The sequence below is a fragment of the Carassius auratus genome, chromosome 27, assembly GCF_003368295.1.
Source record: "Carassius auratus strain Wakin chromosome 27, ASM336829v1, whole genome shotgun sequence".
NCBI classification, from domain to species: Eukaryota; Metazoa; Chordata; class Actinopteri; order Cypriniformes; family Cyprinidae; genus Carassius; species Carassius auratus.
Genome location: NC_039269.1, coordinates 19,677,645 through 19,693,827, shown reverse-complemented (window position 1 = coordinate 19,693,827; position 16,183 = coordinate 19,677,645). Strand labels below are relative to the sequence as shown.

Here is a 16,183-nt window from a genome sequence, read left to right as displayed (position 1 = left end):
AGATAAATACACTGTAAGTACACTATAAGTACATGTTAGTACACGTACTGTAAAATAAAGTGCAACCAAAAGATCTATAATTCATGAGCGCTAATGGACCATGGCGAATTGCTGAATCAGTGTTTTGAATGATTTAATTCACAATTGACTAATTCCAATCTCATATATTTTGCTTTTCAGAGATTATAAGGACGTGGAAGCTGCTTTAAATGCAATGAAAAATGTGGCCCGACTGATCAATGAGAGAAAACGGCGTCTAGAGAATATTGACAAAATTGCTCAGTGGCAAAGCTCCATAGAAGACTGGGAGGTAAATTACACAAGCATCTTGGATAATATTCACACACTGATTCACTCCAGAACTATGTGGTCTCACAAGCTTTTCCCTTCATTAGGGTGAAGACATCTTGAGCAGAAGCTCTGATCTGATTTTCTCAGGAGACCTGACAAAGATCTCCCAGCCACAGGCCAAAGGCCAGCAGCGAATGTTCTTTCTCTTTGACCACCAACTGGTTTTCTGTAAGAAGGTCAGTTGCTTACCATCCCAGTGAGAGCAGAAGTATATCATTTATAGCAGATGCTTTTTATGTGTGTTAAAGTAGTTATTTTATATACCCCCCAGGATCTGCTTCGGAGGGACATCCTGTACTATAAGGGTCGGTTAGACATGGATCAAATGCAAGTTGTGGATGTGGAGGACGGGAAAGATAAGGACTTTAACATGAGTGTGAAGAATGCCTTGAAATTATGTTCTCCTGGGGGAGAGGAGGTCCACCTTCTGTGTGCCAAGAAACCTGAGCAGAAGCAGCGCTGGCTGCGAGCCTTTGCGGATGAACGGGAACAGGTCCAGCACGACCTCGAAACAGGTGAACAAGGTCTTAAAAGTGCAAGTAAAAAGCACTGATTTGATCGTCCAGTCTTTAAATGCATCATTTGTTCTCCAGCAACAAAAATGGACGTAAATCACACCGTGAAATATTTTGGTGATTATATCTATGGAGCAGAAAGGCTTGCAATATACCATGGAATATTTGAAATATATTTTCTTATGTACTGTATTATTCATATTTGCTGATCTGTTTAGTTTTATATAATGTTTGTATGTGACAGAAGTGTTGGTCTGTTCCCCACAATTGATTAATTGTATTAATGTCTTTGTTTTGTCCTCCAAACAGGTTTTACGATCACAGAGGTCCAGAAGAAGCAGGCCATGCTGAATGCATCTAAAAGTCACCCAACAGGGAAGCCCAAAGGTGAATTTCAGCTGTTTTGTCTAGTTGACTTGTATCTTTTGGAGATCCATGATATAGTGTGGAGCCTAGCATGTAGTGAATGGGTTGTGTCGTGTGTGGTCACTGTTCATTTGTTCACAAGCACGTGTTTGACCATGTTTGTGTTGTGTTTCATTATTACCTCACTGCCCTGGAACAGCTTTAGCTTTACAGCATCTTTTGGCACTCAGATCTCCACTTCTTCACCCAAAAACTTCCAAGTGCCTACGTTTTTCTGAACCTTCGGGACCTCTGGCTCCCAGGGCCACCTTAACTTCACCTCTCCTCCCTGAAGGCCCTCAGCGTAGGCAGGGGCGGGGGGTTAGGGTGCCCCCTGGGGTCCTGCGCAGGGCAATATCTTGGGTGTCCTCTCAAAGTAGAGAGCCGATCGAGTAGTCCAGGGTAATTCCACAGTGTGTTAGTGTGACTTATCTGCTTATATAACTGAGGCTGGGTCAAAATATAGATTTTCTGATTAATCATGGTCAATATCTGAATCATCATTTACCAGAGGTTGGAGTCTGAATTGAATGAAATAAAATAAAAATATGAAATGACAGTTTTTTTTTTTTTTTTTTTTTTTTTGAGTTTTCCAAACAGGAGGCAGAATGACTGGTGTAGTCTGATTCATGAACAAAACACCAGATCTTTTCACATACAAAGAAACTAATTTAGTCCAATTAGCTACAACTACTGAACCTTTTAAACAGAACCATAGAGTAACCAGTGTGAATCACAAACAACTGGCTCTTTCAAACTAGTTATTTATAGTGAATAACAACATGCAATGTAGTTTAATTCACAAAAAAAGGCTCTTTTTAATTGGATCTTTTTAGTGAATCAAAAAATTACGGTGCAACCGGTGTCGACCAATCCACAAACAAATGCTTTTTTTTAAATGGTTGTTGAATCAAAAACATGCAGAACAAACAATGTAGTCTTTATTCACAAAAAAATGAATCTTATCAACTGGATCTTTTTAGTGAATTAAAAGTGCACTTAGCAAACAGTGTGTGCCAATTCACAAACAATTGACTTATTGTTAGTGAGTGGTAGTTATTTTTTAGTGAATCAACATGCAGAGCAAACAATGGAGTCTGATTCACAAACAAATGACTCTCTTAAACCAGTTCTTTTTACTGACTCAAAAATCCACAGCAGAACCAGTTTAGTCCAACTCACAAACAAATGAATCTTTTAAATTGTTTTTTTAATTTTTAGTGAATCAACAAACTGATTCAATCTGATTCAAATGACTCTTGTGAGCCAGTTGTTTTTAGGAACTTTTGCCACTCTTTTATGTGTTTATAACTAAAATATGACGTCATACAATATGTTTACATAATTTTAAATGTTAATTATTCTAATAATATAAAAAATAGCAGTATTGCATAAGAAAATCTTTTTTTTTTCTTTTTTCATGATTCAGTTCTTGTATTTGGTTAATAAATGGCATGGATTTTTGTAATGCAGAAGATGTACAGCATTAGCTGAGGTGCCAATCCCTTTCATATGAATCATCAAATGGAATCAAATCAGAAAATCTGTATCCATACCCCAGCCTTTTTTTTTTTACAGTAACTGATCTAGTTTCTATAATTCACTGGCAACCCATCGTTCCCTAACAAGTACACACTTAACCCATTTACAGCATAACATTCAATAATGTCAGCATACTCTAAACTGGCCTGACTCAAACACGCAGAACCAATGGCCAAAACATGCTCGTCTACTAAACCCATGTGTATATCTGTGTCCCGTTCTCTAATGACCGAAATCTCTCGGGTCCTGACCCTTTGTTTATGTCCTCTTCCCGCAGCTGTGACCAAGCCCTACTACGACTTCCTGCTGCGTCAGAAGCACCCCACTCTTCCCACCTCCCTGCCCCAGCAGCAGGTCATCATGTTGGCCGAGCCCAAACGCAAGACCTCCAACTTCTGGCACAACATCGGACGCTTGACACCGTTCAAAAAATGAGAGACTCGGTACATTCGCAGGTGCGCCTGAACTCCTGTTTTTATCCCAGTGTAACACGTTTATTTTTATTGTCTGATTGCGAAAGCACTTTATGGGTTGGTTACAATCACGGCATCGCTCCCAGAGGTTGTGGAACATCGTGGGAGGGCGTTCCCGCTATTTTGTTATTATTATTAACGTTGAAAAAAAGACGGCTACTACTGCTCAACCGCTCCACTCTCCGGCACTAACACGACTACTGCTGCAAGTCATCGTACGGACACGCTTCATCGAAAGAGCCCTGCTTGAAGAGAGGACTTCTTTATTTGTTGGTTAATTTATTTTCAAGTTTTCAATGTATGCCAGCTATCCACAGTGCCCAACTACTAGCTTTTATATGTAATTTGATACTTTTGTGTAACCCATGATGATGTTTGAAGTTTCAAAGGTTTCCGCACAAGATAAAAGTAGACCGTGTTGAGATTTATTACTGTATTAACTTCCCGGAGGTCCGTCGATATCATGTCAGTCTGTGTATGCAACTATCAACTCCTCCCAACTTTCTCCTCATGAAGCCTCTCAAATGAAACGTAGACGGTGTCCCTTCGGTACTCACCGTTTCAGACGAGTGTTTCATGTTTGTGCTCATTTGATTCTGCTGCCTAATGACTCCTCTGTAACCCACTTCTCTCTGAAGTGCCATTCCAAACGTAAGCCACATATTGTGATGGGGGTTGCATGAACTTGCTGTGAAACTCGACATTTTCAACCCAAATAAAATTGTCAATATTCTGTCATTCTGATAGATAATGGTACTATTAAATTAAATAATAATGTCTGACAGTTGTCAAATATGTATGATAATCTTTGACTACAGAAAAGCGTATGTTAATAAAAAGCATTTGTAAGTGTTATGAATCTGACATTTTGGGGAAAGGATAACTGACTTAATATTTCAGCTTAATGGGAAAAGACAACTATAAGTAAAACACCTGTAAGAGCAGCAAAACCCTGACGATTCATATTGTCAAAACCTTGACTATCTGGTTACCAATATTCTTCAAAATATCTTCTTTTGTGTTCAATAGGATTTTCATCTTTGGCTGAACTGTCCCTTTAAGGGACAGTCCTCATGACCTTTGTCTCATGACATTAAGTATTGGGCAGACCAAAAGCACGTTTCACCATCAAGTGAGTCATGCAATATTGACATTTTGGTGCTTCTTTAGCAATCGATAAATGTCCATATACTGTAGCATGTCCAACACGACACCTTGTATTCACAACTTGGTCATGCCTGGATTTAAATTAATAATAATATATTATTCCTAAAACAGAATGTTTTTCAAAAGGTTTGTTATTTTGACATTCTTCCCAATCCACTTGCCATTTTTTCAGCTTTAGCTCAGTGAATACTTTTAATAGATTTATTTTTAATTAACAATAATAAAGCTTTTGTCCAGGGAGTGTTTGGAAACCATTTCAGCACACTATCACTATTTTTGCAGTTCTGTCTGGTGCCACTACAGTGAAATAACATACTGCCCCAGTAATAAGAGGCATGTTGGTAGAATTTAGATGCAGTGATTACATTTTCCTTTACACAAGTTGAAAATACTGCCACCCAGTGGTCAAAATTCAGGTCAGCATATTTGTTCACTATGGGTTTTTTTCAAATTAGCATCCAATGTGTGCATCTTGGTCTGTGACCTTGAAACAAGGCAATATGATTAAAAAATGTTATTTTCTAAAAATTATAATAATGAAAGATCACTTTAAACCACACCAACCAGGTTCATATAATATTTATTACAGCATCAAAGCACATTATAGCACAATCAATTAGTTAAGCAGTAAAAAAAATCAGTTGGCACATAAATCTGATGAATAGTTAGCAGTCTCTGACTGCTTTTCGTTACTCTAAGGCTACTATGACACCCCTCGAACTGCAGACGAGACGTTCACACAACAGGACATGGCAGTGTACAGTAGAAGACTTTTATATTGCTTTGCGCTACATTAAACTCTAAGCTTTCTCTGATCACATCTGGAGTGTTACTCTTGTCAAATCACATCTACAATGTGATTTTTATTTCTTGCACTTCTCCCTGACCTTAATTGAGCAGCTCCAAGTAGGTAATTGGCACTTTGCCTGTCTGGTTCCCCCTTTGCCCCATCAGCCAATCAGAGTCCATGTCTGGAACACTGCTCACGGTGATCACCTGATGGAAATATTTGGCAATTAAGACTTCTAAATCATTTTATGACATTATCTAAAATGATGTGAGAAGGCCCACCTCATCTGCGAGTAGAGAGAGCTCACTGCTGCTGGCAGCGTCGTAGTCGTAGAGCACACGAGCCCTGCGGGTGCCTGAGGTGCTGCGGAGCTCGTTGAGTGCAGGTGAGGTCTGGCTGGGCGGCGGAGCGGGCAGTGAGGCGGCCGGCTGTGCCGTCGGAACCCAGATGCTGGCGGAGGAGCTGCCAGCCGTCTGATTGTTATTGGAGAACGTGGATGGAAAGCTGGAGGAAATACGGAAACAGTTAATAATGGTGGGTTTAAATATAGAAATATCTGAATGTACATAAACTTTTTAATAAAAAAAAAACATTGCTTGCATCGCAATTTGACTGTTTGAGGGAACAGAAGATTCCATTGTGGATGCATTTAGCATAAAACAGAGGATTTGGTATAAAAATAAAGTGCATAACTATCACAAACAAATGCGGTATAAAATAGAGCCAACCTTCCCAGCTGTTTCTGAAGATTGACCATGTACTGGTAACACTGGGCATAATATACAGCTTGAGCGTCCACAAAATCATTCAGACAGCGCAAGTGATGAGCCTGATCACAAAGAGGAGAGCACTGCCATTAGCACAAACTACATACATGGATATACACCGCAGTGTTTCCCACAGAAACTAGAATGAATCATCAATCCACAGTAATCCTAACATATTTAAAGCGCTTTTAAATGTTTGTATTTTAAACCAGTCGGATCGGTTCTGACAAGTTAATTAATTAAGATGGATTCATTAAAATGAGTCATTAAGGCTGACTGAAAGAATGATCCTTTTGGCTGGTTTATTAAAAATGGTCCCATAAATCATTTATTAAGATTGATTTAGAGAACAAGTATTTTGACTGGTATATTAAAAGAACAGGCTCATAAGAGTCATTCATTAAAAGAGATTCAAAGAAGGAGTCCTTTAACGGATTCATTAAACATCCAACAATTTATTAAAAGAACAGGCTCTTAAGAGCAATTAGTTAGGACTGATTCAATAAATGAATCTTTAGACTGAATCATTGAATATGTGAGTCATTAACAGAATAATTGAAGAAAAGTGCTTGTTGATGATTTTGTTATTTTGCAAAACCAGTCACATTCAATTGACCAACATTTTGTCATTTGCTCAATCTCATTTAATTCTGAACCTGTATGACTTTCTTTTTTTTCTGTATTTTTAAGGAAGATACTGTATTTTAAAGAATTTCGGTAGCAAACCGTCTTGGTAATCAAAAAAGGACATAAAAGTTTGGAACAACATGAGGTTTTGAGTAAATGACGCCAGAATTATCCCTTTAACTTGGGTAACGCATCATTTCATTTGCTGTGGTGCTGACACATGTAAAGGATGTGTGAGCGTACATGAGTGCTGCTGATGCCCTCCAGCAGAAGTCTGGTGATCTCAGCCTGCCGGTCAAACTCGCTCTGTGCTATCCTCAGTTCGGTCTCTGCCTGAGGGAAACACAAACATATACATATAAAAATATCCACTGTGGCAGACATGCACATATATAGCCCCATCAACAGGCTCAGAATCATACGGACATACTGTAAGGATATGCGACACAGTGGCAGGTGGGAATATAAACTTTGTAGCTCCCTCTGCTGGACACAAGAATGTGTTCGAGTTGTATGTAAGAGCAGTTCTTCTTTCATGTGGCAGGGTGAGTTCATATCAGATAGCACCATCAGGGCAAGGCAGAGCAGGCGTTTCAGTTTCTCTATTAAAAAAAAAAGGCGGGTTTTTTCCCCAACAGGCTCAGGGGAGGAGAGACTCGAGCACACTCACCTGCTGCACCTCCTCAGTCCACAGCTGGCCAGCATTCAGAAACAGTGACAAACTCGTCAGGTCAAGCAAAAACAGCAACTTAAACCACACAAATCGATCACTACTCGCTTTCATAACTAGCCGTTATGCAACTTGAATGGTTTCACCTTTCATGAACAGACACATTCACTGGGAGGAACCCAAACGGGGAGCTGATCACTGTCTACAAGGAATAATGTGAAGCATGCAACAAAGGGAAGGAGACTTGAATCATGCAGTGTCACAGCGGGTGTGAGCCCACACAACGGTTAAACATCAAACACTTCTCCTCCTCGTGAAATGTTTTCTACGTTTTCCAGACCAATGAATCTTGCATTCTAAAGTATTTTTTACCATTTTGAAACACATCCTAATGCATATTGGAATACTCTATCAATATGATAATATTTAATTTATATCATTATAAAAAAGGATATTTATATAAAAAAGTATGAATATAAAACCTATACTATTTTGTTTTAATAAATAAAGAACAAAACACTAAAGCCAAGCATTTTAAATACAATTTAAGCATCACAATATTATTAGGAAAGGAATAATAATAATAGATCATATTTTCTTTTTTATTCCTCTGTAAATTTTACGTGTTTTTCAATTTTACAAAAATATCAGTTATTTAAATATCTTTTTTAAAGTGAATGCCGGATGATGGTATTATGATCTAAATTTAAAATGAGCATCACAATTAAATACCCAATATTGGCTAAATTAAAAAATAAAATAAAAATCTTACAATGAATGGTAACATGAATCTTTAATACAAAATAACAAACAAAATCACACCAAACTGCATTCTGTTGCCCTCAAAGTTAAATAATAGCACAAATATCTCACAAATTATGATGTACCAAATATGATGTAATGAATGAACACAAACACATGCTGAGTTGACAGCTGTTTCTGTTCAGCAGGGGCCTGTACCATGACGGTAGATGAACAAATTCAGAGTTACAGGATTAGTTTCTGGTTGACAAAACCAAACCTCTTTAATCGGGCTTTGTTGGCACCATGATGGTGATCATCAACTTTCTTTGTCAACTCAAGCTATGATCCTGAGTTTATGGAGCATGGTCACGATGCACACGAATGTGTGACATCACGGGCGAAAAGCAAATCACGAACCTTGGTTAAAGGTTCGCTGAAGGTTAAGAGATTGAAGAATTTGATGAATTTAGGTGCATTTACAATGAAAAAAGTACTTGTTTATGAAAGAGGACAAATAACAGAAATGATCTTCCTTTATTGGTGCAGTCACAAGTGAAACTTATATAGCGATAGAGACTCGAACACGTAAGGTCATGTAGTCATTTTTAAAGCATTATCTATTGATTCTACAGCTTATTTATATTACATATGATCTGTATATATAAACATTGATTTAAAATAAATGATTTATAATAACTGATAAACTAAATTTGCTTGTGTGTAATGGGACTAATAATAATATAAACCATATAATTACATTAATCATATAAAATAACTAAATATCATGAAAGCCAGGCAGTTTTTTTTGTACTAGTGACCTTTAACTTGGAGCAAGATGAACTGGAAGAGTTTTTCTGTCAGATGCGTGTCACTTTGCTCACATCTGATTGGTCCCATTTCAGTTTGAGGTCTCTAACTCATAACTCAGAACATAACCTGCCCCGGAGCAGGTTAGCTGTGGAGCGTAAGTTACTCCATATTATGAATACAGCTAAACATACTGTCACTTTCATGGTACCTAAAACCCAGTACTGGTGCAAACTAAACTGATACTAATCCGGCTTCATGGTACAAGCCCCAGGACAGAAATACAAGCATGTGTTTATCAAAATGTGGTTTTGAACATAAAATATTCCGCTCACAGAAGCTTATTTGACTTCTCCCCAACGATTTGTGAAGGGCAAAAGAGGGCAGATGTTTTATTGGACACAGCAGACAAACCTTTAGCCACCTGACATGCAAGAAGCTGAGCATGTAAGAAAAGTGAGCCACATACTCCTCTCCCAGCGGAGGGCTTGAGTTCAGCTCCTTCAGATGGAGGCAGGCAAGCAGACAGAGAGAGACACAATGAGAGAGAACTGGGGAAAATAAGAGAGGTTAGAGATCCGAAGACAGCAGCACACACGTAAAAGAGCATTTAACACAAGCATCTTCTCTGTTAGTTAAACTGCACTAAGAGCAGAAGACAGTCGGCAGCTAGCTTGGGGAAAGATGAAAGACAGCCTTCACTATTCAAGCTTCTCTTCCTGAAATTCAGATCTCATTTTAACAAGCTGTAAAAGCTGAGGGTATGGTTAAGCTGAAAATGCCACTTGAAGAATAAAACTGCTGATTATTACATTCTCTCTGTGTGTGTGTGTGTGTGTGTGTGTGTGATACTAACTGCAGAGCGAGCATCAGCCACTCTGGCCTTCTTCAGTCTGTTTTTGGCTGCATCCAGATCTAGACGCTTATTCTGAAGCAGTTTGCGTTCTTTCTGTGAAAAAAAAACCCCACAACAACATAAATCTAACAAATTAGAAGATATAATATAATATAATATAATATAATATAATATAATATAATATAATATAATATAATATAATATAATATAATAAAATAAAATAAAGGCATGTTCTGTGGTATGCTGATGCTCACCGATATGGTTTTAAAATCTCCCTCAATGAAGTTCCTAAAGGGAGTGAGGAAATTAATGGCGGAGCTCTGAATGAACTCTTTTTCTGCACTGCCTAACAGCTTCTCAGTCTCCCCACATTTAATGAGAGCACTGCCTGCAGCACATCAGAGGATGAGAGGACATTCATCTAAACCCACACACATTAGGAAGTTAGGAACATTTGTCAGCTGAAAAATTATATATACAGTATAATGGATGTTACGAAAGGTTTATTAACAGCCACACTTCTCAGTTCTTTCAACCTATATACATTATACTATATAAAAGACATGTAATATGTTACAAAAGACTTCTATTTGAAATAAAAGCTGTTTTTTTTCCATTCATCAAATAATCCTTAATAAGAAAATGTATGTTATAAACATGAGCCGCATCCAAAAGGTAATATGTTAAATATGTTCAGTATTTCTCAGAGGAAAGGCTTCAATTATTACTCGTTTGAAGTAATGGTGCTTCATATATCATTATCCAAAGAAACTAGTGTTAATGATACATCCCCTGTGATTTTTGTACTGTCTACAGGCCACCATACAGACTTTATTAAAGAATGTGCAGATTTTCTAGTTAATGCTGGCTGCAGATAAATTCTTAATTGTTGGTGATTTTAATATCCATTTTGATAATGATAAAAATGCATTGGGATCAGCATTTCTAGACACGCTCAGCTCTACTGGGGTTAGACAACATGTGTCAGGTCCTACTCATTGTCAGAATCATACTCTAGATATAATACTGTCACATGGAGTTGATGTTAACTGTGTTGAAGTTCTGCAGCAAAGTGCTGACATCTCAGATCATTATCTAGTCTTGTGTAAACTCCAGATAGCTGAAAATGTAAATTCAACTCCTCGTTACAAATATGGTAGAACCATCACTTCTATCATAATAGACTGCTTTGTAAGCAATCTTTCTGATGTATCTATTCCTCGGCATATCCAATAGCTCAGAAAAAAACTTTTCTAGCATTTTAAATACAGTTGCTCCTTTACACTTAAGGATAACTTAGGAAAACAGTCTGACACTGTGGTATAATAAGCACACTCGCACCCTAAAGAGAGCAGTCCTGAAAATGTAGTGCAGCTGGAGGAAAACAAAACTAGAGGTATTTTGTTCCCCAAAATCTTCAATCTATTATTAAGGCTCATTAAAAAAACACAACTTGTCCCCAAAGAACGAATTAATTAGACTTATTTCGAATCTCCCTTTTCTGTCAAAGATTCTAGAAAGGGTAGTATCCTCACAATTATATTTCTTCTTAGAAAAAATCGTATCTATATTGATTTCCAGTCAGGATTTAGACCATAGTACCGAGTACTGAGACTGCTCTCAGTAGAGTTACAAATGACCTGCTCTTATTATCTGATCATGGTTGCATCGCTCTATTAGTGATACTGGATCCTAGTGTTACATTCCACACTATCGACCAAAACATTCTTTTGAATAGACTAGAAAACTTTGTTGGGATTAGTTGGGAGAAGTGCATTAGCATGGCTCAAATCGTACTTATCTGACGACCATCAATTCATAGCAGTAAATGAAGAGGTATCATATCGATCACAAGTGCCGTATTGAGTACCTCAAGGCTCAGTACTAGGACCGTTGCTTTTCTCGCTTTACATGTTACCTTTGGGAGATATCATCAAGAAACACGGTGTTAGCTTTCACTGTTATGCTGATGACACTCAGCTCTATATTTCTTCACAGCCGGTGAAAAAATTGGAAAAATTGAATGCATAGCCTATATAAAAAACTGGATGACGAGTAATTTCTTAATGCTAAATTCCAAAAAAAAACAAAAAAAAAAAAACAGATGTGTTAATTATAGGACCTAAAATGTAATAACCTATCATACACTGATGGCTGCTCTGTCAATTCTTCGTCTTCAGTTAGGAACTTAAATGTGCTATTTGATGAGCTATCTTTCCTTCAAAAGCCATGTTTCCAGCACTTGTAAAACTGCATTTTTCCATCTAAAAAATACATCTAAACTGCAATCTATACTTTCAATGTCAAATGCAGAAACGTTATTGTAATGCTTTTTTTGGATGGTTGTTCTGCATGCTTAATAAACAAACTCCAGCTGGTCCAAAATGCAGTAGCTAGTTCTTACTAGAACCAGGAAGTATGACCATATTTGCCGGGTTCTGTCAACACTGCACTGACTCCCTATTAAACACTGTATAGATTTTAAAATCCTGCTAATTGCCCATCAAGCCCTGAATGGTTTAACACCTCATATCGTATTATAGTCCTCCGTGTCCACTGCGCTCTCAAAACTCTGGCAATTTGATAATATCTAGAATTTCAAAATCAGCTGTGGGAGGCAAATCCTTTTCCTATTTAGCGGCCAAACTCTGGAAACATCTACCTTACAGACAGACACACTCTGTCAGTTTAAATCTAGATTAAAGACCCATCTCTTTAACCTGGCTTACAAATAACACACTTACACATTTATATTATTCAAACATGTTAAAGGATTGTTAGGCTGCATTAATTAGGTCAACCAGAAATGGGAGCACTTCCAATAACACACAATTATTACATCGTAAGCAGGATGGCATCTACGCTAATATTAGGATGTTTCTTTCTTATTCCTAGGTCACAGTAGCCATCAGATCCAGTCCGTATCCAGCCTAGATGGTGGATCAGCAACTAGAAATGACCTCTACAGGCCAGAATTTTAGCAGAGACCAGGACTTTACTGCAGCATGGATCAACCTGCTGGTCCGTCTGCGCCTGTAAATTTGATTGGCAGGTGACCTGACCAATCATAATGTTGCATCTGCTATTTTGCCCAACAAACAAACAAGACAGGAGAGTAGATTAATGTTGCTGGACTTGCACTTGAAAAATGGTGTGTACTTACATCTTTCTACTGAAACAAGATACTCTGATGTTTTGTACTATGACTATTAAAGAGAAAGAGATGATTGGTTAATATGCTACTTGAACCGAGGTGCTATCTGTCACGACATATTAAAGAGCCACAAAACAGTATTTATGGTTTGAATTTATTACAAAATGACAAAATTTCAAAGCGGACAATTAGTTTTATACCAAAAGTAACCTACTCTGTCTTGTCTGTCAGTGTGTTGCCAGTTTCCTCTTTGCTCCATTTTGTATTTCTCATTGTGAGAACATGTCGGCTTGTCAGACATAGCCACAGTTGTATGTTTGTTGTTTGTATGGGGGTGGGGGGGCTGCACAAAATATCACTAAAAGTTGCTTATCTGCAGAAGCAGAAGCATGGTTGTTTTTTGTGATATCACAATAATTTCATCTTCATAGCTCCACACACTAGCCGATACTGTTAGGGGTTAGTGTTAGTAGGCTGATATTATGCAATGAGTTTACCGTATGCTGTTCCAGGTCCAAACTCGTGTCCAGAGTCGATCATGCACTCCCCCAGTAACTCGTGGTTGTTGGCACGCATTGGGACTTTTTTGTCAAGTATCTCGTAAAGAAAATCCTCCATCCGGACATCTACAATCATCAGACAAATTCAATTAAGAGCAGTGAGAGTCATATGGGACCACATGCATCCTCTTAAACAAGGCCATTACTGTTGCTGAACATAAAAAGTATCTTACAAAGTGTTACTGTGAATCATGAGCTTTCACCTTTATGATCGCATGAGGTGCTTGGAAGATAAAGCAAAGTGTTGAAAACACACCAATATGTCATCAAAAACGGGAATAAAGACAGGATATGTTCCTTTCTTACTGTAAGAAAATCTAAGATCATAAATGTAAGATATAACCTACACTGTTTTGACTTCCTGGCTAAACAGCTAAAAATACTCATCATTAAGACTGGGTCTTAATCCCATTGCAAGGAACAGATGGGGAACTTCACACTCTTCTCTTGCAATTAGGTTTACTGCAATAGTGAGATGATTTCACCAGTTGTGCCCCTGAGTTCACTTCCTCTGTACTGGTAATACAAATGAGCATGTATTTTTATTGCAACTTGCAGTAATGCTAAACTACAGTCTTGTTTAATCAAGCATTTCTTCTTACTAGGGTTCGGCTGCAGCAAAACTTCTGTCTGTTTCATGATCTTCTCCGTCCAGTGCTTGGTGGATTCTGCCCGACTCAGAAGGGTCTCTAGATGGGCGTCCAGCTCAGTCTTCTCCGCCTGCCCAAACTTCTCCTCTGTGAACTACACAGATTACATATTGATATAACATATGATATTTCAGCAATGCAGTTTATATATATTAAAGTTTACATATTACATTTGACATTTTAAAGTCGGCTTATTAATGTTCACACATATAGCTGTGGTCTTAAGCCTAGTGAGCTGCTGACCTAGATTGCATTTCTGGCCAACATTTGAGATTTTTCCACAGTCTACATTAATGTTAGTAACAATTATAATATATATTTTGTTATTTTGTATAGTGCCTTTAAACGTGGTTTTCTCAAATCAATTTACAACAAATCCAAAACAGCAGAACAAAACACTCTAAACAAATACAAAAGTAAGAAATAGGTTAAAATAATAATAATAAAACATATAAATGTTATTTATAAAAAGTGTATAAATATAAACGAAAAAGTGTATAAAAAATAATATAAAATAAAAAACTCGAAGTAAAAGCTTTATTTACATACATTTTTTAAAGATGAGATGTAAAAATACCACATGATTGCTTTGGTATATTATTGCAGTTGACATACTTTACTAACTTACATAGCTGATAAACTGTCTTACCAGTCAGTAATCTATATATTTAACACAAAATTGTTATTAAAATTGTTGTAACATTTGACAAACTTTCATTGCTACAAATAATGAACTTCATTTACTACTTCTTAAAGAGACAGTGAACTACTTTACTTTTTTTTAATTCAAATGTTGTCTCCACCCTCTTATGTTCTAAACGAAAAAATTGAATGAATGTGCCTTTTTTTCTGTTACGTGCAGCATAGCACAGCACATATACACTATCAGGCAGAATAACAGTCTTGGTCACCATACACTTTCATTTGTATGGGTTAAAACAAGTGATGAAAGTGAATGGTGACTTCGGCTGTCGGGCCATAATAACAATATGCCTTTGTGCTACCCGTCATACAAAGATAAATTATGACAGATCATTCAATTTGTCAGAAACGCCCCGTTAAGTAAAGAAAATACAACCTGTTTAAAAACAAATACAAGTTAAAACACGAGACACCTTTAAGGCCATTGAAAGAAATTCACCTGTACAGCACGACTGAGGAAAGTGCCCGCGTCCGCTGCTAGTCGTCTAACGTTGAACTCCATGACTGTGTGTTTATAAAATACTGAGGTTTCAAACGATCAGTCTGAGCTGAAGCCTGTTAGCAAGCACAGATTAGCCTGCTATACCCTCTCCGCCCGGCCAAAACACTTATGAATTCAGCTCGCTTTGTCGTAATAAGCGTATAGTCCATGTAAAACCGCCACTGAGAAGATGACCAATAAAAAAATAAACGCTTAAGGCTGTCTGGTATAGGTAATGCGGTGTATCTTATCAGTGTAGCTGCTAACGCAGTGCAGCAGCTGTTAGAATTGAGGGAGTGTTGAAAGGAAGGACAAACTCAACGATAGCCAACGGATATGTCTCAAACCCTAATGTGCGCAGCCTGCTTAGACAGCAGTTTGACAGTCAACTATATTATTAAGAATTAATAATAATATTTCTAGTTAATACTATTTTAATATTTATTATTATTAATAATAATTATTATATGTTTCAATAAATACACCGAAATAGATCAACAAATGATAGGAAATAAAATATTTATAGTTTAGAAAAAATACAACTAATAACATTATTAATAGGAAAGTATAATATATTGGTATGTTTTGAGAACTTGAAAAATCTGTAATATAACATATAAACTGTATTATTGTTATATTTACATATAAAACTGCTGAGGTTTTCGTTAAGTCCACTAGATGGCGCTAACAACCAGAACAGGGCAGGCTGTCTCTGAACTCTTGAGAAGTTGATCTCTGACATTTTAAAGGAACAAAAATGACAACAGATAAATGAACTCACCATCTTTCTTTTTTCATTCGTAAATAAACTATGTTTTTTGAGCAGAACATTTCAGGATTTCTCTCCATATAATGGACTTCTACGGTGCCTCCTATAACTCCTTTTCTCATTTTCTCCTTCAACTTTAAAATCTTCCAACGA

General features: G+C 37.2%; 2 protein-coding genes and 1 long non-coding RNA gene across 12 annotated transcripts in view; 2 read left to right on the top strand and 1 right to left on the bottom strand.

Moving 5' to 3' along the window:
- LOC113045774 (rho guanine nucleotide exchange factor 4-like) overlaps positions 1-4,149 on the top strand; it is a 77,081-nt gene extending 72,932 nt beyond the window's left edge. For 6 of the 8 annotated variants that reach the window (XM_026206415.1, XM_026206414.1, XM_026206420.1 and 3 more), the window contains 6 exons: positions 181-310; positions 396-527; positions 623-866; positions 1,176-1,253; positions 1,432-1,673; positions 3,091-3,227. In XM_026206415.1, the coding sequence (XP_026062200.1) occupies positions 181-310; positions 396-527; positions 623-866; positions 1,176-1,253; positions 1,432-1,667 (820 nt within the window). In that variant the 3' untranslated portion in view covers positions 1,668-1,673; positions 3,091-3,227. Of the gene's footprint in view, positions 1-180; positions 311-395; positions 528-622; positions 867-1,175; positions 1,254-1,431; positions 1,674-3,090 lie in introns of all 8 variants that reach the window. The other 2 variants (XM_026206416.1, XM_026206422.1) reach the window with 1 other exon arrangement.
- Positions 4,150-5,016: 867 nt separating this feature from the next.
- LOC113045775 (endophilin-B1-like) lies at positions 5,017-15,606 on the bottom strand. Of its 3 annotated transcripts, XM_026206423.1 has the most exons (11): positions 15,220-15,606; positions 14,031-14,172; positions 13,366-13,494; positions 9,969-10,102; positions 9,715-9,807; positions 9,273-9,359; positions 7,308-7,331; positions 6,881-6,970; positions 5,972-6,072; positions 5,525-5,747; positions 5,017-5,449 (listed from the first exon to the last, which is right to left on the bottom strand). In XM_026206423.1, exons 1-11 carry the CDS (start codon positions 15,280-15,282, stop codon positions 5,342-5,344), a joined length of 1,194 nt encoding a protein of 397 aa, XP_026062208.1. In that variant the 5' UTR covers positions 15,283-15,606; the 3' UTR covers positions 5,017-5,341. The 3 variants fall into 3 exon arrangements, with proteins under 3 accessions (XP_026062208.1, XP_026062209.1, XP_026062210.1); XM_026206424.1 differs by lacking the exon at positions 7,308-7,331 and having other exon boundaries at positions 15,220-15,605; XM_026206425.1 differs by lacking the exons at positions 7,308-7,331; positions 9,273-9,359 and having other exon boundaries at positions 15,220-15,601.
- Positions 5,654-8,073, top strand: LOC113045777 (uncharacterized). Its single transcript, XR_003276033.1, has 3 exons — positions 5,654-5,777; positions 7,276-7,367; positions 7,467-8,073. It is a non-coding gene; the product is annotated as an uncharacterized LOC113045777 (long non-coding RNA).
- Positions 15,607-16,183: the final 577 nt, after the last annotated feature.